The sequence below is a fragment of the Mustela lutreola genome, chromosome 16, assembly GCF_030435805.1.
Source record: "Mustela lutreola isolate mMusLut2 chromosome 16, mMusLut2.pri, whole genome shotgun sequence".
NCBI lineage: Eukaryota > Metazoa > Chordata > Mammalia > Carnivora > Mustelidae > Mustela > Mustela lutreola.
In genome coordinates this window covers 59,183,303-59,209,720 of record NC_081305.1, presented here as the reverse complement: position 1 = coordinate 59,209,720, position 26,418 = coordinate 59,183,303, and the positions used below count along the sequence as shown (strand labels likewise).

General features: G+C 39.8%; 1 protein-coding gene and 1 non-coding gene across 10 annotated transcripts in view; one reads left to right on the top strand and one right to left on the bottom strand.

Annotated features, from left to right (window-relative positions):
• Nucleotides 1-4,348: 4,348 nt before the first annotated feature.
• The window catches only part of ZNF112 (zinc finger protein 112), a 42,201-nt gene continuing 20,131 nt past the window's right edge, over nucleotides 4,349-26,418 (bottom strand). For all 9 annotated transcript variants that reach the window (XM_059152037.1, XM_059152032.1, XM_059152038.1 and 6 more), the window contains 2 exons: nucleotides 22,706-22,801; nucleotides 4,349-8,549 (listed from right to left, as the gene is read on the bottom strand). In XM_059152037.1, the coding sequence (XP_059008020.1) occupies nucleotides 6,067-8,549; nucleotides 22,706-22,801 (2,579 nt within the window). In that variant the 3' untranslated portion in view covers nucleotides 4,349-6,066. The remainder of the gene's footprint in view (nucleotides 8,550-22,705; nucleotides 22,802-26,418) is intronic.
• Nucleotides 9,476-9,583, top strand: LOC131819069 (U6 spliceosomal RNA). Its single transcript, XR_009349048.1, has one exon. It is a non-coding gene; the product is annotated as a U6 spliceosomal RNA (small nuclear RNA).

Here is a 26,418-nt window from a genome sequence, read left to right as displayed (position 1 = left end):
ATCAGTTGCATACAACACCTAGCTAAAATGCTAGATGGTTTTTATCTATACATTCAACTTATTTAGGAGATATAGGACTATCCAGGCTCACTTCTTGTGTATGCTTTGATAATACGTGTCTTTCAAGGAATTCATACATTTTGTTGAAATTGTTAATTTTATCAGCATAAAGATGTTTCTAATATGAAGTTTGTTCCCAACATTTTCAGGGACCTTGACATCTGGAAGCCATGCACTGGGTTGACATTCTAGAACTGCTGCTCCTGGTGGTTGGTAACAGGTATCACTTACTTGATACAATTTAATTCCATTTGGAATAGAGAACATACTTTGCATGATTTTACTTTTAAGTTTGGTCTGGTTTGCTTTATGGTCCAGAATACGATTTATATTGGCAAATGTTCCAAATCACTTGAAAGTAATGTGTATTCAACCACTATTGGATGACGTTCTCTAAATGGCAAATAAGTCAAGCTGATTGGTAACGTTGTTCAAGTCTTCGATATCCTTACAGATTTTCTGTCTTCTTGTTTTGTCAATTACTAAGGGAACTATTTAGTTTTCCAAATATACTTGTGGGTTTCTATCAGTTCTTGCTTCATGAATCTTGAAACACTTGTTAGGTACATACACATTTAGAATTGTATGTTACTTGCTAATATTCCTTGTATTAACTCTTTGTTGGTATGAATATAGACAGTCCAGTTTTCTTTTGATTTGTTTTAGCATGGCATACCTTTTTTCATCCTTAGTCTTTTAGCCTACTTACCTCTTTATATTAAAAACTTTCTCTTACAAAAAATATAAAGTATATCTTAGGTTTTGCTTTTTTATCCAATCTGATGATCTGTTTTAAGTGGTGTGTTTGGAACATTTACATTTAATGTAATTATTGATATCACATGATTTAAACATCATGCTAATGTTTACTATTTCCACCATGTGTTATTTGTTCAATTTTCCTGCTTTTGGATAGTTTTTTTTTTTAATAATTCCATTTTTTCTCTACTTCTGGCTTATTATATACCAGTTTAAGATTTTTAATGGTTGCTCTGGGGTTTATAATATGCACCTATAATTTTTCACAGTCTACCTTCTAATATTATGTGGATTCATGTAGTGTAGAACAGCAAGCTTCCAATTACTCTCTGCTCTGCCTTATGGTATTGTCACATTTTTCTTCTTGTATATGCTATAAACTCACAAAACAGCTCACACTTGTGCTTTAATGAATATTTTCAAGTGGTTAAAAATAAGAAAAACTATTTTATATTTGCCTTGATTTTAAGCATTTTCAAAGTTCGTTTATTCATTCTGTCTCAATTTCTATCTCTTTCTCTTTCCATTTCCTTCTCTTTCACTTTTCTTTTCTTCTCTCTTTTGATCCGAATTTACTTCTGGTATAATATTCTGTAGAAATTCCTTTAACATTTCTTTTTTTTAAAAGATTTTTATTTATTTATTTGACAGAGATCACAAGTAGGCAGAGAGGCAGGCAGAGAGAGAGAGAGGAGGAAGCAGGCTCCCTGCCGAGCAGAGAGCCCGATGCGGGACTTGATCCCAGGACCCTGAGATCATGACCTGAGCTGAAGGCAGCAGCTTAACCCACTGAGCCACCCAGGTGCCCCGAAATTCCTTTAATATTTCTTAAAGTACTGATCTGCTGGTAGTGAATTCTATTGGCTTTTATTTATCTGAAAATATTTATTTTTGCATACTTCTTTGAGAAACATTTTCATCGGGCTAGGAATTTTTGATTAGCACTATTTTGTTTCAGAATGTTAAAGATACCACTCCACTGACTCTGGCTTGAATGGTTTTTGGTGAGAAGTCGGCTTTTTTTCTCATCTCTGTTCTTTGTATGTAATGTGTCCTTTTTCTCTGCCATCAATATTTCCTTTGCTTTGTTTATTTTTAGCTATTTAGCAATAATAGATCAAGTTTCCTTTCTTGTTTTTTGTTTTTAAATCCTGCTTGGGTACTCAGAGGTTCTTGGACTTGGCAGAGGTCTTGTTTTATTTTTGGGGGAAATTCTCTGCTATTATCTATGCAAATATTTTTTTCTCTCATCTCTTCCTAGATTTCCATCACATTTATGGGACCATAAAGAAGTTTTCCCATGGTTCTTTGATACTTTATTCTTTGTTCTTCACACTTTTTGTTTTAGTTTGGATGATTTCAATTGATCTATACTCAAGTTCTGACACTTTTCTCAGCTTTGTTTTGAGCCTACTCATGAGTCCTTCAAAAGCATCCTTTGTGATACATTTTCTTTTCCAGCATTTCCTATTTGATTCTTCATTAATTTCTACTGAAATCCCCCCATCTGTTCATGTACATTGTCTGTCCTTCTCAAAGAAGCACTCAACACATAAAATTCTGATATTTCCAAAATATGCTCATCTCAATGTGTAGTTTATTAATTAGTCTATTGCTGCTTGGCAGAGGATTATTTGTTCTTTTCATTTTGTAATTTTTTTGATTGCATGCCAAATAGCATGTATGGAACAGTGGAGACTCAAGTAAGTACTATATATATATATATATATATATATATATTTTTAAAGGTTTTATTTATTTATTTGACAGTAGATGGAGAGGCAGGCAGAGAGAGGGGGGGGGAGCAGGCTCCTTGCTGAGCAGAGAGCCTGATGCGGGACTCAATCCCAGGACCCCGAGATCATGACCTGAGCCAAAGGCAGTGGCTTAACCAACTGAGCCACCCAGGCGCCCCAAGTAAGTACTATATTTGTCTTCAACTGGGCACTGCTATTCTGCTAGGATGTTAGGATGAACCAATCTGGTAAGGAACAAAGTTGGAATTAGATTCTGCTGTTGCAATAGTTATCTTTAGTACACCACTTCACATTTTTTCTGTTACCTGGTGTTTAGGGCAGGGGCTGGAGTGCTGGAGGATTTTTCTCAATGTTCCTTCTTCACCCTCAGCTTTTGGCCATCCCTGTGTACCTGTGCCTATCTTTGCCACAGGATTCTCTATGTTCTTGCCATTTTCCCAATGTTGCCTGCTATTGCTTAACGCTAAGAGCAAGTCATCCTGTTTATGCGAAAGAGAGATATTCTTTATTGTCCTGGCTTAGTCTCAGTTTTGAGTGGAGATTGGAGAGGACAGATTTTATGTATTTGGGGGAGCCAGGACTACATAACCCCCAAAATGAGACAGAAGTGCTCTTCCCTCAGCTGTGAGCAAAAAAGGTAATACTGCCATCTTCTGACCAATCTAAAGACAAGAATTCACACCAAAGGACAGGAGTGAGAGAATTAAAGAAAAGCAAAAACGAAGCTTCCTTGGCTGACCCAGACCCAAGTCTTACCCTGCCAGTATCTTTTCATTTATATGAGCTGAGAAATATGTTTGGTTTAGGCAACTCTATGTTACATTTAAAAAAAAATATTTTATTTATTTCTTTGACAAAGAGACAGAGCAAGAGAGAGAACACAAGCAGGAAGAGTGGGAGAGGGAGAAGCAGGCTTCCTGCAGAGCAGGGAGCCCAGTGTAGGGGCTCAATCCCAGGAACCTGGGATCATGACCTGAGCCAAAGGCAGATGCTTTATGACTGAGCCACCCAGGTGTTCCTGTGTTACATTTTTCACTACTTAAAACTAAAATCACCCTAAATGATAAAATCACCATGAGCTCTCATGATCTCCCTTTGTAAGTGATGACAGCAAAGAAATGCATTAGAAACCCTGATTTCTGATGATATAGTGCAACTTGAACTAGCCCCTTGGAAGCCAGGTTAAGTGAGTACTTTGGTCACCTTGTTCATCCAATGAGGGAAATGTGATTGAAAGATTATAATGCAGGGGCACCTGGGTGGCTTAGTGGGTTAAGCTTCTGCCTTCAGCTCTCATGATCTCAGGGTCCTGGAATCGAGCCCCGAATCGGGCTCTCTGCTCAGCAGGGAGCCTGCTTCCCCCTCTCCCTCTGCCTGCCTCCCTGCCTGCTTGTGATCTCTCTCTGTCAAATAAATAAATAAAATCTTAAAAAGAAAAAGAAAAATTATAACGCACCAATTTATAACACTACTGAATTGTACTAGGGCATTCTAGGCTAAATTGAGACCTAAAGAAATTTCACAGAAAGAGAAAGGTGCTGACACCCAATTTATCCGTTTCTCCCCAAACCCAGGGAATTTTGAAAATTAACTTCAGGGATTTTTATTCTTTAGTTTTGACCATAATGCCACCTACTGAAATAGAGTAATCACATTTGCGTTCTTAACCATTGGGAATAATATCTCAGCAGTTCATTAATTCAGTAAAGTTGGTAAATGTTAGTTGAAAAAAGCTATAAATGCAGTACAAAAAAGAAAAGACAAAGCCAAAATTTTGCTTGTCAGAGAAAACCATTGTATATATGATGATGAGTAATCTTTCATACAACATCTATGAGGCATGTGTTTGAACACATATGTATACAGACTTAAATAACTGGATATTATGAAGGTACAATCACATTTTCACTGCACAATATGCATGATTCTTTGTCATTTTTGATTGATGCCTTACTTTCTGTCACTCCATTTGATAGGAATTTAGAGAAATTTATTCAAACCCTTACTTATTTCCAGTTTAAAAAATTACCCACATTCTACAATTTTTTCTATTAAAATTGCTTTATCATAAATTATTATTCTATGTTTCCAGGTGGGTATGCACATTTTACATATATATACATAGTATTTCCATAGATATATATGTATGTATGTAAAATGTGCATACCCACCTGGAAATACTATATATCCTATATATGGTGTACATACACTATATATATACGTGTACATATATAGTATGACTCTGCTCTAACAAACTTGTGTTGTTTTCAAACCCACCAATAGAATGCATTGTTTTTGGAAGATAGAGACTAGCAAGTAAAAGGCAATCTTATCTTAATAACCAATACATTTCATAAGATGTTCAGAAAAATCCAAGATTTTTCCTTTCTTCGTGTGAGTGGGAGGACAGGGATGGAGAACTTGATAAAATTAAAGCCCTCCAAAAGCATCACAGATTCTAACTAAGGAGGTTTGAATTGGACAAAGACTGTAACTCTTAGAAATCAGTCAGATTAAAAGAACTTTGATGTCAATATGGAGACTAAAGAACCAAAGTATTATAATTTTGACATTTATTGAAAAAGTATTTTTCATTAGTAACCATTTCTGACACTTTTCAAATCTTACAGTAAAACTCTACCTTAACACACAGGGCAGGAGTAAAAAGTCAATTATGTAAAATGCAGTGTAACAAAAAACACTGTTTTTCAGTTTGTACTGTCATTTAAAGTGCACATACATGTGTACACACACACACACACACACACACACACACACAGTGCTAAACTTAAACTGATGATATACTGTATAGAAAGAGACTACATGGTAAGAATTCAGCTCCTCCTGTTTAAGACAGGACAAAGGATGGGAGCCAATCCCTGCAGGGTTACAGTCAAGTTCACGTAATTTCAGACTGCAATATTGCTTGATATCCAGTATTTCAAGGAATGTTTTCACATTTGAAGTGCTTATATCAAGGTTACTTGCAGGATTCCTCCTCCAAGCATTTTTAAATGTCTTTCTGTGTGTGGGGGGGTGGTGGGGGGATGAACTTAATAAAATTTTTAAATAGGATACTTTTATACATTTTTAGTCATTAGGCAAAAAGTACTGAGCACATACAATGAGTTACACAATGTCATGGTTTTGTAAACTCAGTAATGAATGAAGCCTCTTCCCTCACTAAGCTTGTATTAGATAGGACATGGGTTTAGGCACACTCGTCATTGTACTTTTGTTACTCTTATCTTTCAAAAGCCCTAGTGCAACGATAGTTAAAGTCACGCACAATGCCTGTTAAAGTTGTGACAAAATTCCTTTATGGTAACTCTCCAGTTAGATGTCTCTGCTGTGTGGTCGGACTATTGTGAATGTCGAGGTTGGGCAGAAATATTACATTTTCATTAAAGAAATTTTTTCTACTATAATAGCTGTAGCGATTGGAAAATTTCAGTTCCTAGTTGAGGGTTTCAGAACAAACAGAACTGTTTTATAGAACTTCATTTCTGTACGGATTCTCTGATGGATAATCCTTACCATACTCTTCACTTTTATAGAATTTATCACCACTATGGACTCTCTGATGAATAAGGAGACCTGAGCTCCAACGGAAACCCTTACCACATGCATCACATTTGTATGGTTTCTCTCCTGTGTGGACTCTCTGATGAGCCTGAAGGTTTGATCTCTGACTGAAGCCCTTTCCACACACCTCACATTTGTATGGTTTTTCCCCAGTGTGGACTCTGTGATGAGCTTGAAGACTTGAAAACCCACTGAAACCCTTACCACACTGTTCACATTTATAGGGCCTCCCTTCTGTGTGGACCCTCTGATGTGCTTGAAGGCGTGAACTCTCACTGAAGCCCTTTGTGCATACCTCACATTTGTATGGTTTCCCTCCTGTATGGACCCTCCGATGTGCTTCAAGGCGGGAACTCTGACTAAAGCCCTTCCCACACATCTCACATTTGTATGGTTTCACTCTAGTGTGGACTCTCTGATGACCTTGAAGATAAGCTCTCTGACTGAAGCCCTTCCCACATACCTCACATATATATGGTCTCTCTCCAGTGTGGACACTCTGATGGCTTTGAAGGTATGACCTCTGACTGAAGCTCTTACCACACTCATCACACTGGTATGGCTTCTCTCCTGTGTGGACTCTCTGATGGGCCAGAAGAGTTGAGGCTTTACTGAAGCCCTTACCACATTCTCCACATTTATAGGGTTTCTCTCCAGTGTGGACTCTCTGATGAATTTGAAGATTAAAGCTCCAACTGAATCCCTTCCCACACTCCTCACATTTGAATGGTTTTTCTCCAGTGTGGACTCTCTGATGGCCTTGAAGGTGTGAGCTCCGACTGAAGCCCTTCCCACACTCTTCACACTTGTATGGTTTCTCTCCAGTGTGAACTCTCTGATGGCCTTGAAGGTATGAATTGCGACTGAAGCCCTTCCCACACTCTTCACATTTGTATGGTTTTTCTCCAGTGTGGACTCTCTGATGGGCTTGAAGGTATGAACTCCGACTGAATCCCTTGTCACACTCCTCACATTTATAAGGTTTCTCTCCTGTGTGGACTCTCTGATGAACATTAAGAACTGACCTATGACTGAAGCCTTTACCACAGGCATTGCATTTGTATGGCTTCTCTCCAGCGTGGGCTCTCTGACGATCTTTAAGTTTTGAATTCCAACTGAAGCCATTCCCACAATCCTTATAAGCTTTCTCTCCAGTGTGAATTTTCTGATGACCTTGAAGATATGAATTTTGGTTGAAGCTGTTACCACATGCATAATGTTTATATGGCTTTTCCCTTGTGTGGACTATCTGAAGGTCCTGAAAATGGGAGGCCAGACTGAAGCCATTACCACAGTCCTCGGAATTATAAGGACGCTGAATGTTAAGATTTGAGCTACAAATAAAACCCTTCTCATATTCCACATCTGTGTATAGTTTCTCTTCGGTGTGGGTTTTCTGGTGAACTTGAAGACAAGAACTCTGATGAAAGACATCCCCATTCTCTTCATATTCATGGGGTTTCTCCACAGTACAGACCCTAAAAATACTGTTAAGGTCTAAGCTATGACTGAAGTCTTTCTCATAAATATTGCATCTACAGGAAGTCTCCCCCGTGTGAAGTTCACAAGTGTTGAGAGAGGGGCACTGACTGAAGTTCTCACCATATCCACATTTACATGGCTTCTCCTCTGTATGTTCTCTATGTTCTCTCTGATGGGACTGCAGGTGTGAACTCTCAAAAATACAACCATCTCCTCTATGAACACTTTGATTAATACAAAGAGCTGAACTGTAACTGCAACCCTTTCTACACGGACGGTAAGAATGCGTCTTCCCTTCTAAGTGTAACTGCTGATAAACTTCCGAGCTGGAATCATCACTGAAGGCTTTTCTGTACTCATTACAGGAATAGGGCTTTTGCCCTGTTTGAATTAAGTCTTGATTAAGCAATGAAACCTTCATGATGTTCCCTCCACAATTATGGCAGCTGTAGTTTTTTTCTGTTTGGTGCACTTCCACATTGTCATTGTGATGTGATACCCAACTGGTGCTGTCACACTTACAGAAATTATTTTTCATCAAAATTTGCTGACATCTACACTGATAATTATGTGACTCTGTCAGATACATTTTCCTCCAGGAATGCTGGGATCTCCAAGATGGAAATTCTTGACTTTCTAGGCAATTGGAAACATCCTCTATATGAGTCAATATACAGTTCTCCTCTTCAGAAATATGAACTGGCACTCCTGCCCAAAGCTTGCAGGGGACATTGCCTTGTTTTTGCAACTGAGAAATATTCCCTTGAAAAATTTTCATGGAATCTACACACCTGGTTAACCTGTCTGCACCCTGTTGCCAGGTCTGCCGGGAAGAAACCTCTTTGGGAGGAATGTAGTGTAATCCCACTTCTTGATTACTCTCCATATTGTGTTGACTCTTGGCTCCTATAATAATAAAGAGAATTTAGACATGTGCACAAGTGAATTTTTTATCCAGAGATTTTCAAGATTTTGCACTTAGGTCATGACATGAAACTTTAATGGACTATGGAAAAATTCATGTTACTTTTTTTTAAAAAAGATTTTATTTGTTTATTTGACAGAGACAGAGATCACAAGTAGATAGAAAGGCAGGCAGAGAAAGAGAGGGAGAAGCAGGCTCCCTGCTGAGCAGAGAGCCCGATGTGGAGCTCAATCCCAGGACCCTGAGATTATGACCTGAGCCAAAGGCAGAGGCTTAACCCACTGAGCCACCCAGGCACCCCTCATGTTACTACTTCTTTTTTTTTTTTTTTTAATATTTTATTTATTTATTTGACAGACAGAGATCCCAAGGAAGCAGAGAGGCAGGCAGAGAGAGGAGGAAGCAGGCTTCCTGCTGAGCAGAGAGCCCGATGTGGGGCTCGATCCCAGGACCCTGGGACCATGACCTGAGCCGAAGGCAGAGGCTTTAACCCACTGAGCCACCCAGGTGCCCCTCATGTTACTACTTCTTTTTTTTTTTTTTTAATTTTTTTTTTTTAAATTTTATTTATTTACTTGAGAGAGAATGAGTGAGAGAGAGCATGAGAGAGGAGAAGGTCAGAGGGAGAAGCAGACTCCCCAAGGAGCTGGGAGCCCGATGCGGGACTCGATCCTGGAAGTCCGGGATCATGACCTGAGCCAAAGACAGTCGCTCAACCAACTGCGCCACCCAGGTGCCCTCATGTTACTACTTCTAAGAGTACTTAGAAAGTAGCTCTTCTTTGGTTATATTCAGGAATATAAGTAGGACCCACATAATTCAGGCTATCTGTATGCCTCAAAATCAGGGCTTTGCAACACAGCCTAGAAACATCAAACATGGTAGCCCTATTAAAACCATGTAAGTAGTGCTCGCTTCGGCAGCACATATACTAAAAATTGGAATGATACAGAGAAGATTAGCATGGCCCCTGCGCAAGGATGACACGCAAATTCGTGAAGCGTTCCATATTTTTAAAAGAAAAAAAAAACCATGTAAGTATTATCATGGGTTTATCATGAGTTGCCTGGAGATCCCACAGACAAACTAGAAGGCGGTCTTCTCAAATTGGAAAGAATAGGATTCAAGCAGACAAATGGTTTTTGTACTGATAATAACTTCTGCTTTTTTTCTCTGGCATGTGGGTATGGCAATGTTTTAGTTTGTGTTAGGAGATAGTGTTAAATGCTGTGCAAAGGTAAACACAGAGGTATCATATGGACTCTCTAATAAACTGTTTATCATCATGAGAATAAACTATTCTTCTAAGTCACTTTATGCTATATCACTATATCATTTTCAACTCTTCAGAAAAAATGGTATGGTATATATGAACCATTATCATTTTTTTTTTAAGAACCATATTATATTTATCCATTTGTTGAAAGGCGTCTTGGTTGGCTCTTTCCACGGTTTGGTGATTGTGGCCATTTTTGCTATGAACATTAGGGTACATATGGCTCTTCACTGCATTTGTATCTTTGGAGGGTTTTAGAAGGGAGCGGGGTTGGGGGTTAGGTGAGCCTGGTGGTGGGTATTAAGGAGGGCACGTATTGCATGGAGCGCTGGGAGTGGTGCATAAACAATGAATCTTGGAACACTAAAAACACAAAATTAAATTTTAAAAAAGATATTTCACAATTAGCAAAGGACATTGTATAGATCATAATGTGAAACCCTGTGACAGAATTCAACTCCAAAGACAGAAAAAAAAAAAAAAAATGGAGGTAGAGGGAGGGAGCACAGCCAAGTTCCCTCACACCTTCGGGTGTCCTTTGAGGCAAATCATCAAAAACCAAAACTCAATGAACACTGACCTTTTCCTGGAAAAATACTTTTTTTTTTTTAAAAAGATTTTATTTATTTATTTGATACAGAGAGAGAGATCACAAGTAGGCAGAGAGGCAGAGAGAGGAGGAAGCAGGCTTCCTGCTGAGCAGAGAGCCTGATGTGGGGCTCGATCCCAGGATCCTGGGATAATGACCTGAGCTTAAATCAGAGGCTTTAACCCATTCAGCCACCCAGGCACCCCTGGAAAAATACTTTAATGTTTAGGGATTTTGAAGTACCAAAAGACTTGAAGACAGGCACATTTTGGTGGAGATGGTCAGTCACTTAGTTATTAACACTCTGCTTATAAGCAGACAGCAAATCCTAATATCCTGGTAAGAAGTATCCTTCCTGCAGAAAATGGATGCAGCAGGGCTGACATAATAATGTACTTTTATCTAGAATATTCATTTATTGAAGAGTGACATAAAAGAGTTGATACTGAAAAAAACATGTCATAAACCCCAGATATTTAAGAGGAATATAAAGTGAAACAATCTTTTAGTTCCTATTTTGGAAAAGAACAACTTGAAGCTTTTATTTTTTTCTTCTTGTTACAGGCTTGGTTTTATTATTATTTTTTAAATTATGTTCAGTTAGCCACTGTATAGTATGTAATTAGTTTTTTAAAAAAAATATTGTATTTATTTAAATATTTTAAATTTAAATTATTTAAAATTTAAATTATTTTTAATTATTTAAATTATAAAAATTTAAATTATTTTAAATATTTTATTTATTTATTTGACAGACAGAGATCACAAGTAGGCAGAGAGGCAGGTGGAGAGAGAGAGAGAAGCAGGCCCCCTGCTGAGCAGAGAGTCTGATGCGGGACTGAGATCACTCAGGAGCCACCCAGGCGCCCTGTAATTAGTTTTTGATGCAGTGTTCAATGATTCATTAGTTAAGTATAATACCCAGTGCTCATCACGACACGTGCACTCCTCAATACCCATCACCCTGTTACTACTCCCTCCACCGTCTTCCCCTCTGAAACCCCCAGATTGTTTCTCGGAGTCCATAGTCTCTGATGGTTCATCTCCCTCTCTGACTTCGCCCCCTTTGGATTTCCCTCCCTTCCCCTATGGTCCTCCATGCTACTGCTTATGTTCCACATATGAGTGAAACCCTATGATAATTGTCTTTCCCTGCTTGGCTTACTTCACTTAACAGAATCCCCTCCAGTTCTTTTCTTTAAAAGATTTTACTTATTTATTTGACAGAGAGAAAGGGGTGGGGGTCGAACAAGCAGAGGGAGCAGCAGGCAGAGGGAGAAGCAAGCTCCGCGCTGAGCAGGGAGCCCAATGCAGGACTCGATCTCAGGACCCCGGGATCATGACCTGAGCTGAAGGTAGGCACTTAACCGACTGAGCCACCTAGATGCCCCAACACATACTTTTTCTAATACTTGGCAGCCCATTAACTCTCTACAGCATCCAGAAAAGAAAGCAGTAAAAAAGGATTCTTTTCATACATGAATACTATCCTTAAACATAATCATTCTTCCTTTTCTACCTGTGTTTGTCTGTCTGTCCACACTACAACATATTATCTACCAGGATGAACTCTTTGATTCCAGCAAACAGGAGTTACTCAATAAGCATATGGCGAATAGATCCCACAGTGACTCATTCTCACTCTCAGAATTATAAGGGCATGGATACATGTTGTTGTTCATGGGAAAGAAACTGGTGACGGTAATTCTGCCATAAAGTTGAAAAGCTGTCTAAGAGGCAGGGCTACCATTAGGGGATCACCTGCTGATGAGAAAAGCCAAGGTCACAGGAATCTTGTGGATTGAGTTTTTTTAATTTTTAGAATAACTTAAAATAGTGTATTTTTTCTTGTATAATATCTACAGGTAACACCTCATTATCCCCAACTTAAAAAAAACAAAGAAAAAAGAAAATGCCACACTGATGCCAGGGTGGCATTAGAATTGGAGGCACTGCAAAGACTGCAGGGTAAAACTTTATGGCACATCCACACGTGCTCTTCTTTGTACTTAAGAAACAATGCGAGTGGGGCACCTGGGTGGCTCAGTGGGTTAAAGCCTCTGCCTTCGGCCCAGGTCATGATCCCAGAGTCTTGGGATCGAGCCCTTTGCTCAGCAGGGAGCCTGCTTCCCCCTCTCTGCCTGCCTCTCTGCTTGTGATCTCTGTCAAATAAATAAATAAAATCTTTAAAAAAAAAATTTAAATAAATAAATAAATAAAATAAAATACATTTAAAAAAAGATGAAGTGAAGGGACATACTACAGGAGGCAGATAAAGTAAATAGCTTATGTATGAGAAGCTTGGCATCTAGCTAGATAGAGTTCATCATGATGCTTAGTTTTGCTCGGTATCATCAGAAGCACTCAGTATGCATCCATAACGATACAGTTTAATATATCTTTTGGGACTGACATGGTGGCTTAAGGACATGATGGCAGCTTGCTATAACCAGTTTTTTGGGGGGGTGTTAGACGTAAACAATGATTCTTGGAACACTACACCAAAAACTAATGATGTACTGTATGGTGGCTAACATAATAAAAAATAATTTTTAAAAAAAGCTCTTTCAATAGACAACTGTACATCATTTATGACATGACCCCTCTCAAATATTTAAGAGATTAAAGTTTCCTTTTGATGAGTGGCTTTCTAATGTTAAAGTAATACAGGAAGGGGAAAAAAGGTTATTTCACTTGGTTTCAGGCTCTATGGAAAAATTATGCATTTAACGACAGTAACCTGAACTTCCTTCAGCCAGGGGTGCATACCAGAACACCTTGTCATTTCCTCCTCTTCTCTCAACGTTTAAGTTCTATCTTAGTATCAAAGGCCGGGTGCCGATGAGAAACTGTGTTAAGTCAAATTCATAAATGAACTTTTCTGATGGAGAAAATACACACTGCAAAAGAGCACTAAAAGACCTCATCTCAAGGAGGAAAGCTGAGAATTTATTTCACCTCCTTAGTGATCTTGCTTTAGAGATGGAGAAAGTCCATCATTCCAGCATCTTCTATGAACCAATTCAACAACAAATGTTATACATGTTGTAATACCAAACAATTCCTTTATTTTTTTTTAAGATTTATTTTTTAAGATTTTATTTGTCAGAGAGAGAGAGGGAGAAAGAGAGAGCACAGGCAGACAGAGTGGCAGGCAAAGACAGAGGGAGAAGCAGGCTCCCTGCCGAGCAAGGAGCCCGATGTGGGACTCGATCCCAGGACGCTGGGATCATGACCTGAGCCGAAGGCAGCTGCCCAACCAACGAGCCACCCAGGCGTCCCCAAACAATTCCTTTAAATTTAATAGTTAGCTAGTTAGAGCTAATGAATTAAGAGAAAAAAAATCTCAATTTATATTTTCTTTTTCTCTCCTCTTTTTTTTTTTTTTTTTTAAGATTTTATTTATTTATTTACAGACATTTATTTACAACCCTCAGTTTGTTTCCCAGAGTCTTACGGACCTTTTAGACAGCAAGAGAAAGGAAGGCACTTATTGGGCAGTAGAGGATACGGATAAACACTTGCACAGCTTGCCACTCCCTTCACCACATCTGAGACTTAGCTCTGGGAGAATATATTTAGCCTTTGGAGGATTTCTTGGGTCTCCACTGCTTTTCCTCACCATTGAATGAGCTTGATCTTTCTGTTTTGGCAGGTTATTAGTTATCGATTCAGTTTCCTTATCAGATTGTCGATTTCTTCTCATGTTAAGTTTTGGCAAATTAGGCTCTTCATGGAATTGGTCCATTGCATCTTGTTTATCAAATCTGTGGGCTTAGAGTTTGCCTACAGTATTCCTTTATTATCCTTTTAATGTCCATAGAACCTGGGTGATGTCTCCTCTTCCACATTTGGGATTAGTAATTTGTATCTTCTCTCTTCTTAGTTGGCCTGGCTAGATGCTTACTGATTTTAATTTTTCAAAGAACCAGCCTTTGTTTTCTTTTTTTTTCCTCTATTGGTTTCCTGTTTTCAATTTGATTTTTTTCTCTAATTCTTATTATTTCTTTTCTTCTGCTGACTTTGGATTTAATTTGCTCTTTTTTTTTTTTTTTTTTTTTTGCTCTTCTTTTTTTAGTTTTCTAAGGTAGAAGATTAGATGGTAGATTTTAGATCTTTCTCCTTTTTTAAAAAATATTTTATTTATTTATTTGACAGAGAGAGAGAGAGAGATCACAAGTAGGCAGAGAGAAAGGGGGAAGCAGGGTCCCTGCTGAGTAGAGAGCCCGATGCAGGGCTCGATCCCAGGACCCTGAGGTCATGACCTGAACCGAAGGCAGAAACTTAACCCACTGAGCCACTCAGGCACCCCAGATCTTTCTTCTGTTCTAATATAAAATGGCTCCAATTCCATGCCACAAGGCTATAATTTTAGAATCAGTTTTAATTCAGTCTGCAGGGGGAAACATATAATATATGGAAACAAAAACAGGTTATGTAGAGTGGGAGCAGAGGGCAAAATGTAGAAAATCCCCTTTATATGAGAGCATAAAATTCGCAGGGCTACCACAGCCTAAGATTTGATATCAGAACCACTATTAATGAACAAAAAAGTTATAAGAAAAACAGACTAAACATATATATAATTTAAAAACCAGATTTGTATATTTTATTAGCAACATGACATTTTCTCCATATCTTCCTTATGTCTGAAGTTAGTTAAGGCAAATGTGTTAAGTTTTCTATTAAAAAGTAAATCTTAGGGGCACCTGGGTGGCTCAGTGGGTTAAAGCCTCTGCCTTCAGCTCGGGTTATGATCCCAGGGTCCTGGGATTGAGCCCCACATTGGGCTCTCAGCTCAGCAGGGAGCCTGCTTCCTCCTCTCTCTCTGCCTGCCTCTCGCCTACTTGTGATCTCTGTCAAATAAATAAAATCTTAAAACAAAAAAAAAAAGTAAATTTTGGCAGGGAATTTTAACTCCAAATAAACATCAGTTTGGCACCTGTAAGATGTCCCTAAATATTTATGAAAGGTTGTGTTAGAACTTGAGGTTTAGGGGCGTCTGGGTGGCTCAGTCAGTTAAGCATCTGACTTTGGCTCAGATCATGATCTCAGGATGCTAGGACTGATCCCTGCATCGGGCTCTGTGCTCAGTGGGGAATCTGCTTCTCCCCTTCCTCACTGCCTCCCACCCTCTCATGTGCACTCGCTCTCAAATAAATAAATAAAATATTAACAAAAAAAGTCCTTGAGGTTTAAATTATGGTTAACATATAAAGTTAAACTATGGTTGTAATTATTAACACAGTGATGTTTGATATCCTAGTAAGCAAGAAGGGAATTAAAATTACTGAAGGAAACAGCTGAGAACAGCTGAGACCCACTGATAGGAATGGGGAGTTTCTTTGTTCAGTGCCAGACAATAATAATCTAAAGAAAGAGAATTAGGGGCGCCTGGGTGGCTCAGTGGGTTAAGCCTCTGCCTTCGGCCCAGGTCATGATCCCAGGGTCCTGGGATCGAGCCCCACATCGGGCTCTCTCCTTGGTGGGGAGGGAGCCTGCTTCTCCCTCTCTCTCTGCCTGCCTCTCTGCCTACTTGTGACCTCTCTGTCTCTCTCTGTCAAATAAACAAATAAAATCTTTAAAAAAAAAAAAAAAAAAAAGAAAGAGAATTAAAGATGAGGAATTCTTGAGAGACTATGGACTCTGAAAAACAATCTGAGGGGTTTGAAGTGGCGGGGGGGTGGGAGGTTGGGGTACCAGGTGGTGGGTATTATAGAGGGCACGGATTGCATGGAGCACTGGGTGTGGTGAAAAAATAATGAATACTGTTTTTCTGAAAATAAATAAATTGAAAAAATTAAAAAAAAAAGATGAGGAATTCTTAGGGACTGTCTGTAAGAAAAACACCAACTTCTCAGCTGTTCTTTTTCACTATAGGGAGTGACAATCAGGTTGGGACAGAGAAGGAGATCAGAGTGCAAGAAAATATCTGTGAGAGATTATTTAAAGATAATGCTGAAGAAATCTGGCCCACCAGTGGACTCATGGCACTTTATTTTTATTTTTAAATTTAATTAATTAATTAATTAGAGAGAGAGAGAGAGAGAGAGAGAGACCAGGTGGAATAGCAGAGGGAGAGGGAGAAGCAGACTCCCCACTGAGCACAGAGCCAGACACTGGGCTCGATCCAAGGACCCGAGGATCATGACCTGAGCTGAAGGCAGACACTTAACCAACTGAGCCACTCAGGTGCTCCTCACAGCATTAAAAAATAAGGCGGGAGGAGGGGGGAAGAAATAAGAGAGGGAGACAAACTATGAGAGACTCTGGACTCCAGGAAACAAACTGAGGGTTGCAGAAGGTGGGGGTATTGGGTAACCGGGTGATGGATGTTAAGGAGGGCATGTGATGTGACAAGCACTGTGTGTTCTATGCAACTAATGAATCACTGAACCACATCAAAAACTAATGAAGCACTGTATGTTGGCTAACTGAACATAATATAAATAAATAAATAAATAAACGGATTAGTGCCATGAAGCCAAGAAAGCTTCAATACTGAAAGAGCCTAATGTGTGTTCTGAAAATACTTTGATCTTCATTGAAGGGGAAGTTTCTGGGTTTCTTCAAGGTGTTCAAATGCTGGTACTGGCCTCAGGGTCCCTCAGCAGAAGAATCATTAGAACCAGAAGAGCTGTGCCACTTTGGGGTATGTGTGTGTGTAACACACGTGCACACATGCAGTCATGCCCAAGTTGCTCCTGGTAATGTGAATGTGGAGGTTTCTCTGCAGTAGTTGACAGATACAAAAATCTCACACAACACTCCTGCTGGTATATCTGACATCCTTGACATGTGCTTTGGAGTCTGTCATTCCATCCTCAGACTTTCTAGGAGCCTGGACAGTAGGAAGGATTATAAACTGGGAAGGACTGAGATATATTTAGCATCTCTTGAGAAATAAAACCGAGCCACAAGGACATGAAATGTACCCCTGGTTGAGGGGGAGCACTGCCTCTCTGTGGACTTGGGGGGGCCTCTTGCCAGATACTATGCTCACTGATGTATAGAGTTGCTGCTTTCCAGTCACTTCCCACAGAGAAAATTAAAATTGCCAAATACTTTTCTGAAAAGTTTAGTGGATTCAGATCTAGCTGTAGCCAGCCAATTACCAAGAGGAAGAAGAGCACGATAATTTGTAGGGAGCACCTTCTTACTTAAAGATGAGGGGATTCCTGGGGGGGCTCGGTCGGTTAAGCCTCTGCCTTCCGCTCAGGTCATGATCCCAGGGTCCTGGGATGGAGCCTCGTGGAGATCCCTGCTCTGCCCCTCCCCCTGCTCCTGCTCTCTCTTGCTCACTCTCTCCCTCAAATAAATAAAATCTCAAAAAGAAAGAAAGAAAGAAAGAAAGAAAGAAAGATGGAGGTTACTAAAAGTAAGGATCTCATGGTTAATGAAGTGGATGGTTTGGATATTATGGGAGATGACACTCTCTCATAATGCAAATGAAAAACAGAAACAACTTGCTATAGAAGAAAAAGAAAAAGAAAACCAAAGCCCTTGGTTTGTGGAGCCATGATGTCTGTCTGGCCCTATGGACCGAAACTTCGCTTTCCATCCCTGCTCTGGGAGTTTCATTTTTCATCAGCAGCCACAGGCACTGTTAAAGTACAGGGCTGGTAAAGGGCCATCACTCAGAGCCCCTGGGGACTGTGACACCTCATGGAAGCGAGGGCTGCAGGTGGCTCTAAGAGGCTGATGGCTGTACCTCAGACGGAATTAACCTGGCAGTTCCACAAAACAGATTCTGTTTACTTATGTGGCTTGATAAGTTGACTGTATATACACCCAATCACTTGTTTTACTGTAAGTAAAATTATTTTGCTTATCACTTTCCAAATATGAGACATGATTTATTGACTGGCAAGGAAGGCCGTACTTTGGAAAACAGATTACGAGATATTGCCAGATATATTTGGAACGTATGACCTAGAACAGCGTGAGAACACTAGTGGTGAGAAACCATTTGTGAGGCTTAAAATCGATTTAGTAGGTGATGCATGTAACTTAAAAAAAACCAGAAGATATCCGCGGTACACTGCATGTCCAGATATCACTGCATGAAATACTTGTTTCAGATGTGCAGATATATACGTATACATACATCTGTCTATACAGGGTTATATTACATAGCAGGGGACGTGACTGGAAAAGTACGAAAACCACTGGTCTAGATATTTGAGGAAAGTATAAACTTCACAATGAAATAATAGCAAGGCTCAAATGCAAAGTTCAAATGTGGAAATGTGGAAAAATATCAATGAGTAGGTTTGTACCTTTTAGTTTCATGCCTACACGGGCTAAAGTTTCAAAATATAAGGAACAAATTAGCACTTGAAATAGATTCTTTCTCAGGGGCGCCTGGGTGCCTCAGTGGGTTAAAGCCTCTGCCTTTGGCTCGGGTCATGATCCCAGGGTCCTGGGATCGAGCCCCGCATCGGGCTCTCTGTTCAAGTGGGGAGCCTGCTTCCTCCTCTCTCTCTCTGCCTGCCTCTCTGCCTACTTGTGATCTCTGTCTGTCAAATAAATAAATTAAAAAAAAAAAAAGAAAGAAAGAAATAGATTTTTTCTCTCCCTCAGGATATGTGAACCTTGAGAGTTCAGCTTCTTTTTTTCTGTTTACAATGGCCTCCAGCTGAAAGTTATACCCTAGATCCTCAAGAGAACGAAGATTTGAAGAAAAAAAAAAAATCTGGGCATTTCTTTAAGCTAATAATAAACTATTGGATAAATTAAGAAAACAATCCCATTTACAACTGCATCACAAAGAATAAAATATCTAGGAATAAATTTAACCATGGAAGTGAAAAACCTATAGGTTGGAAAAATTACAAGACACAAAATTAATGAAAGAAATTGAAGAAGACACAAATAAATGGAAATATATTCACGCTCATGGACTGGAACAATTAATATTGTTAAAATATCCATGCTACCCAGAGCAATTACAAATCCAGTATAATCCCTATCAAAATCCAATGGTATTTTCTGCAGAAATAGAACAAACAACCCCAAAAATTTGTATGACAAAAGATCCCAAATAGCCAAAGCAATCTTGAGAGAGAACAAAGTTAGAGGTATCATACTCCCTTATTTCAAACAGTATTACAACACAACGGGAATTAAAATAGTGATGAGCACTATGTTATATACACAACTGATGAATTACTGAACACCACCTCTGCAACTAATGACATACTACATGTTAGCTAATTAAATTTAAATAAGTAAAAAGATAATAAATAGTATGGTATTCATATAAAAAAGGCACAATGGAAGATCAATGGTACAAAGATCAGTGGAACAGAATAGAGCCCAGAAATAAACCTGCACTTATATGGTCAGTTAATTTACAACAAAAGGAGCAAGAATATGCAGTGGGGAAAAGAAATCTCCCCAACAAATAGTGTTGGGAAAACTGGACAGCCACATGCAAAAGAATGAAACTGGACCACTTACTTACACCATACACAAAAATGAACTCAAAATGGATTAAAGACTTGAACATAAGAAACTAAAACCATGAAACTCCTAGAAGAAAACACAGGCAGTAAGCTCCTTGACCTCAGTCTTGGTGATTATTTTATCTGACACCAAAAGGAAAAGCAACAAAAAAATAAAAGGTGGGACCACAACAAACCAAAAAGCTTCTGCAGAGCAAAGTAAACCATCAAAAAAATAAAAAGGCAACCTACTGAATGGAAAAAAATAACTGTAAATCACATAGCTGAAAGGCTAATATACAAAATACATGAATAATGGCTACAACTCAATAGCAAAAAAAATCCCCAAACAGACCACATAGAAAATGCGCGGAAGATCTGAATAGATATTTTTCAAAAAAGACACAGATGGCCAATAGACAAGAAAAGATAGTCAACCGTCACTCATCATCAGGGAAATGCATATCGAAGCCACAGTGAAATACCACCTCACACCTGTTACAATGGCCAGCATCAAAAAGGTGAAAGAGAGAAAGTGTTGGCCAGGATGCAGAGTAAAGGGAAGCCTCATGCACTGTTGGTGGGAATGGAAATTTGTGCAACCACTACAGAAAATGGGTTCCTCAAAAAATTAAAAAGAGAACTACCATATGATCTAGTAATTCCGGAGAGTGGGAGGGGTGGGGAAAAAAAAAAAAAAAAAAAAGATCTAGTAATTCCACTGCTGGGTACTTATCTGAAGAAGATGAAAATGTTAATTCAATAAGATATATACATTCCTGTGTTGATGGCAGCATTATGTACAGTAGCCAAGATAGGGAAACAACTGAAGTGTCAATCAATAGATGAATGGATAAAGAAATTGTGGTGTGGGGGTGCCTGGGTGGCTCAGTTGGTTAACCCTCCACCTTCAGCTCAGGTCATGATATCAGGGTCCTGGGGTCGAGTCCCGTATCGGGCTCTCTGCTCAGCAGGGAGCCTGCTTCCCTCTATCTCTTTCTGCCTGCCTCTCTGCCTGCTTGTGATCTCTGTCAAATAAATGAATAAAATCTTAAAAAAAAAAGAAATTGTGGTGTGTATACACACACACACACACACAACACACAAATATATTACATACACACACTGGTGTGTATATATACATATATATGCACGCATATATATATAGGTATGTATGTATATATACATATATGTGTGTATATATATACATACATATATATACCTATATCTACCTATAATATTGATAGATAGGTGTATATAGATATAGACAGATAGATAAATATAGATATAGGTATATATATATAGTGTAATATTACTCAGCCACAAGAATGTAATCTTTTTTTTTTTTAAAGATTTTATTTATTTATTTGACAGAGAGAGATCACAAGTAGGCAGAGAAGCAAGCAGAGAAGGGGAGGAGGGGGAAGCAGGATCCCTGCTGAGCAGAGAGCCCCACGTGGGGCTTGATCCCAGGACCCTGAGACCATGACCTGAGCCGAAGGCAGAGGCTTTAACCCACTGAGCCACCCAGGTGCCCCCCCCCCTTTTAAAGATTTTATTTATTTATTTGACAGACAGAGATCACAAGTAGGTAGAGAGGCAGGCAGAGAGAGGGTGGAAAGCAGGCTCCCAGCTAAGCAGAAAGGCCGATGCAGGTCTCCATCCCAGGACCCTGAGACCATGACCTGAGCCGAAGGCAGAGGCTTTAACCCACTGAGCCACCCAGGTGCCCCCACAGGAATATAATCTTGCCATTTGCAACAACATGGATGGACCTCAAGGGTATTATACCAAGTGAAACAAGTCAGACAACGATAAACACTGTATGATCTCTCTTATGTGTAGATTAAAATACCATAAAAAGATACCAAGTTTACAGACTCAGAGAACAGACTGGTCGTTTCAAGAGGAGGGGGTTGGGGACCGGAGATATAGGTAGGTATTATATATATATTTTTTTAAGTTTAAAGAAACTGAGTAAGAATTTTAAGAAAACTGCAGCTGGGTCAAGAGACTCTTCAAGTGTTAGAGGGTAAGAGGATGAAAAGAGAGGGTAGAATGGAAAGATAAAGAACTGGGCATTTGAACAAGGAAGTCAATGCAAGAGGGTCTCAGTTGAAATTGCTACCTGGGAAGGACCAGTTATGACGCTGGCACAGATCACTTTTGATATTGACTCTAGTTGACTGGCTTTTCTTAATCTTTTAAGGATAATGGCTACCTAATTTTTTTCTTAAAAATTTTATTTATTTGACAGAGATCACAAGTAGGCAGTGAGGCAGGCAGAGAGAGAGGAGGCAGGCTCCCCGCAGAGCAGAGAGCCCGATATGGGGCTCGATCCCAGGACCCTGAGATCATGACCTGAGCTGAAGGCAGAGGCTTGAACCCACTGAACCACCCAGGCGCCCCAACGGCTACCTATCTATACTCAAGCACACCTACACCATTAGAATTAGGATAGGCCTTCATCAGAAAACAAACAGCATTCTAGAATATCCTTTGATTGTGCTGATTTATTCTATGCCTGCCAGCTGTCCCACGGAGGACTGAGGACAGTTAGGGCCTTGCATCTGTTAACCAATTCATTCACTCAAGGCAAAGAGAAAAGCAAGTCGAGTAACCCGAAGCAGAAGCATAATTATGATGGTCTGATGGGCAGCAGTGAGGCAGAGCAGAACAGAATGAATGAGCAGAAGTAAACACCTATAGACAAATATGGAAAGCCAGAGGTGGCTGAGGGCATAGACAGCTTAGGGCCTGACATGTTCTGATTCATGTCTAAGGAGAGAATCTCTAGCTGCTGTGTTACTGCAGGACGGTTCTTACCTAAATATCCATCTCTTTGGGTTTCTGTCTCTATCATCAAGAGCTTTTCTTCTCTCTCCAGCTGGAATATAAGGTCTGGCTTGAAGGGCTGGTTCCCTGAAGAAAGGCAAGGAGAGCAGAAGTTTAAAGTTTTGATGAAGTCCAACTGATCTTTTGTTTGTTTGTTTCTGAATCATGCTTTTGGTGTCTACGAACTGTTTGCCTAACCCAAGGTCAAGATTTTCTCCTGTGTTTCTTTCTAGAAGTTTCATACTTTTACAGTTTCCATTAGGTCTTTTACCCACTTTGAGTCAATTTCTTAGTGAGATGCAAGGCATGGGTACAGATGCATGCAGAAGTCTAAATGTTGGGGCGCCTGGGTGGCTCAGTGGGTTAAGCCGCTGCCTTCGGCTCAGGTCATGATCTCGGGGTCCTGGGATCGAGTCCCGCGTCGGGCTCTCTGCTCAGCGGGGAGCCTGCTTCCCTCTCTCTCTCTCTCTCTCTGCCTGCCTCTCCATCTACTTGTGATTTCTGTCAAATAAATAAATAAAATCTTAAAAAAAAAAAAAAAAAAGAAGTCTAAATGTTTCAGCACCCTCTGTTGAAAACACTGTATTTTCTCCAGTAAATTGCTGTGACACCTGTAATACATCTAAAATAGTTTTAGGGGAGGGTGCCTGGGTGGCTCAGTGGGTTAAAGCCTCTGCCTTCGGCTCGGGTCATGATCCCAGGGTCCTGGGATCAAGCCCCGCATGGGGATCTCTCTCAGCAAGGAGCCTGCTTCCTCCTCTCTCTCTCTCTGCCTGCCTCTCTACCTACTTGTGATCTCTGCCTGGCAAATACACAAATAAAATCTTAAAAAAAATTAAAATAAATAAAATAAAATAGTTTTAGGGGGCGCCTCGGTGGCTCAGTAATTAAGCAGCTGCCTTTGGCTCAGGTCATGATCCCAGGGTTCTGGGATGGAGCCCCATATTGGGCTCCCTGCTTGGTGGGAAGCCTGCTTCTCCCTCTCCCCCTGCTGTTCCCCTGCTGGTGCTCCCTCTCTCATGTGTCTCCCTCTGTCAAATAAATAAATAAAATCTTAAAAAAAAAAAAAGTAGTTTCAGAATGGCTTCTTCCATCTCACTGCAATAAGCAAATCCACGAGAAATTCTTCAGGACTGCAGTTTGTTTTCCCATCCCCCTCCCACTGCACCTAACACTAAGGGGACACAGTCATGTGCTGTGCTCCTTAGCTACGTCCCTAAGTTCTTTCTTTCTTCGCTCTCTTCAGTGTGGTTAGGGTACCAGTTTCAAATCTAATTAATTTCATTTGTTTCATTGTTCTTTTAGTTTTAGATGATCATACTTTTGCATTCTTATTTTTTGTCTTTCAAGATTATATTTAAATTCTAGTTAGTTAACATAGAGTGTAGTGTTTGTTTCAGGGGTAGAGTGCAATGATTCATCAGCTGCATTTAACACCCAGCGCTCAGGTTGCCTGGGTGGCTCAGTGGGTTAAAGCCTCTGCTTTCAGCTCAGGTCATGATCCCAGGGTCCTGGGATCGAGCCCTGCATCGGGCTCTCTGCTCGGCGGGGAGCCTGCTTCCTCCTCTCTCTGAATGCCTCTCTGCCTACTTGTGATCTCTGTCAAATAAATAAATAAAATCTTTAAAAAAAAAATAATAACACCCAGCGCTCATTACAACAAGTGCCTGCCTTAATGCCCATCACCCAGTTACCCCTCTTACTTGTTTCTTCTTATTTAATTTGTATAATGCATTGAACTAATGGATTCTCAAAAATCCAAACCAGGCAGAAAGGCACACCCAAAGGTGTGTGACACATATCTTCCACACTCTTACCTCCTACTCACTATATGAGACTGGCTTCATGAATCTCTAATTAATCCTTCTTGGATTTCTTCTTATAAAGACAAGCAGATAGACGGAGGTTTCCTTATTTCCCTTCTTTCTTACACGAATTGCAGTATACTATTAACGCTCTTTTGCATTTTGTTATCTTTGGGGAAAATTCCTAGAAGTGAATTGCTAGGAACGTTGCTGGATAATTATCAAATTCCCCTCCTTCAGGGCTGTTTCATTTTGCTTTCCTACTTCTGATGCATGAGATTTTATTTATATTCATATTTATTTTTATATAAATTTATTATATTTATATAAATATTATATATTTATATTTATATTCCCCGCAAATTCCCCCACAAAACTCCAGTGTTGAGTATTTGAATTTTTGCGCATCTCACAGGCGAGAACTAGTATTTCAGGATAATTTTACTTAACATCTCCCTTATGTTTCATGAAATGGAACATCTACTCATGCGTGTAGACACATATGCACATGAAATATGCACATGCACACGTCTACCTTCTAGGTCTACCCACCGAGACCAAGAAACAAAGCCACCGCAGTAGCAGTGACAGTACCCAGCATTCAGATCCTGTTGTTAAAAATCACTCTCCAAGAAACAGATGACTCCAGAGCTGGGGTTATGAAACAAAAGATTAACACAGAGCAGCATCTATGCCATAAAGTAAAGGAAGTGCTCAAAAATATGGTGGGGGCATATCACAAAAGGCCAAATTTGGAAAAATTTCAGCACCGAAGTAATTACAGTAATATTATAAACCATTTTTTACAAAAAGAATTCACAAGTCTCGACAAATACATAAATAAGTAATTAAGGCACGTGGGGCTCCTGGTTACTGTAGAAGGCCAAGAGCTGACTGCCAACTGCGAAGGAGGTAATAAGTCAGAAAATCGTTTTGTAAGGACCCTCGTAAAGACCAGCAAAGGCAAGGATCAGCACTGGATGTTAAATCTACAGGGAAATATTTGTGTGGTCTTAAAAAGTGTTGCCCTATGATTGCAAGAGAAACAAAGAGGTAATTTTATAGTGGAGAAACTGGACATCTGGACTGGGGGATCAAAATCAGCACACACCAATGAGGGACAGATGCTGTGCCTCTACCTGGGATGTTCCCAAAAGGACTGCCAATGTCAAGTTCCAGCCAGAATGGATCATTGAACCAAATTATAAGGAAGTATTAGGAATGCTGTATGAAAAATGGGGGGCACGGGCAAGGGAGGAATAATAGTATTCTTCCAAAATGTTGCTGTCACAAAAGACAAAGAAATTGCTGTGGAAATGCTCCAAATTAAAGGAGGCTGAAGAGATGTGACAGTCAGACTAGACACAAGACTAGGCCTCACTCTGGAGAAAGAAAAATGTGCTTTTGGGAATGTAACTGGCTCTACTGATAAAATCAGAGCATAAATGAAAGACTGGATAAAAGTCTTACAGTTGCACTGGGAATATGTAAGAGAATATTCTTATTTCTACAAAATACACTGTTCAGTTAAGAATTAAGCTTGCTCAAAGAGAGGTCTGGTCTTTATCCCCAGCTCTTGGGAAGTGATCTTTAAGTCCTTGGGATTTCCTGTCTCGTAGGAATGTCTTTCTCATGTGGAGGCTTTGGACAACACCAGATTGCTTACCAATGTGATTTATGGTGGGGACTTTGGGCCATCTGCTATCAGTCTGATTTCCAGAGGGACTGAAAACTAAGGTCACACATTCAGGTGTCCAGCCACATCTATATGGCCAAACCACAGTAAAAGCTCTGGACACCACGGCTCGTGTGAGCCTTCCTGGTTGGCAGTGCTATACTCCATGTGTACCATGACCTGTCACTGCTGGGTAGAGTCCCTGCGGTCTACGTCTCCTCTGG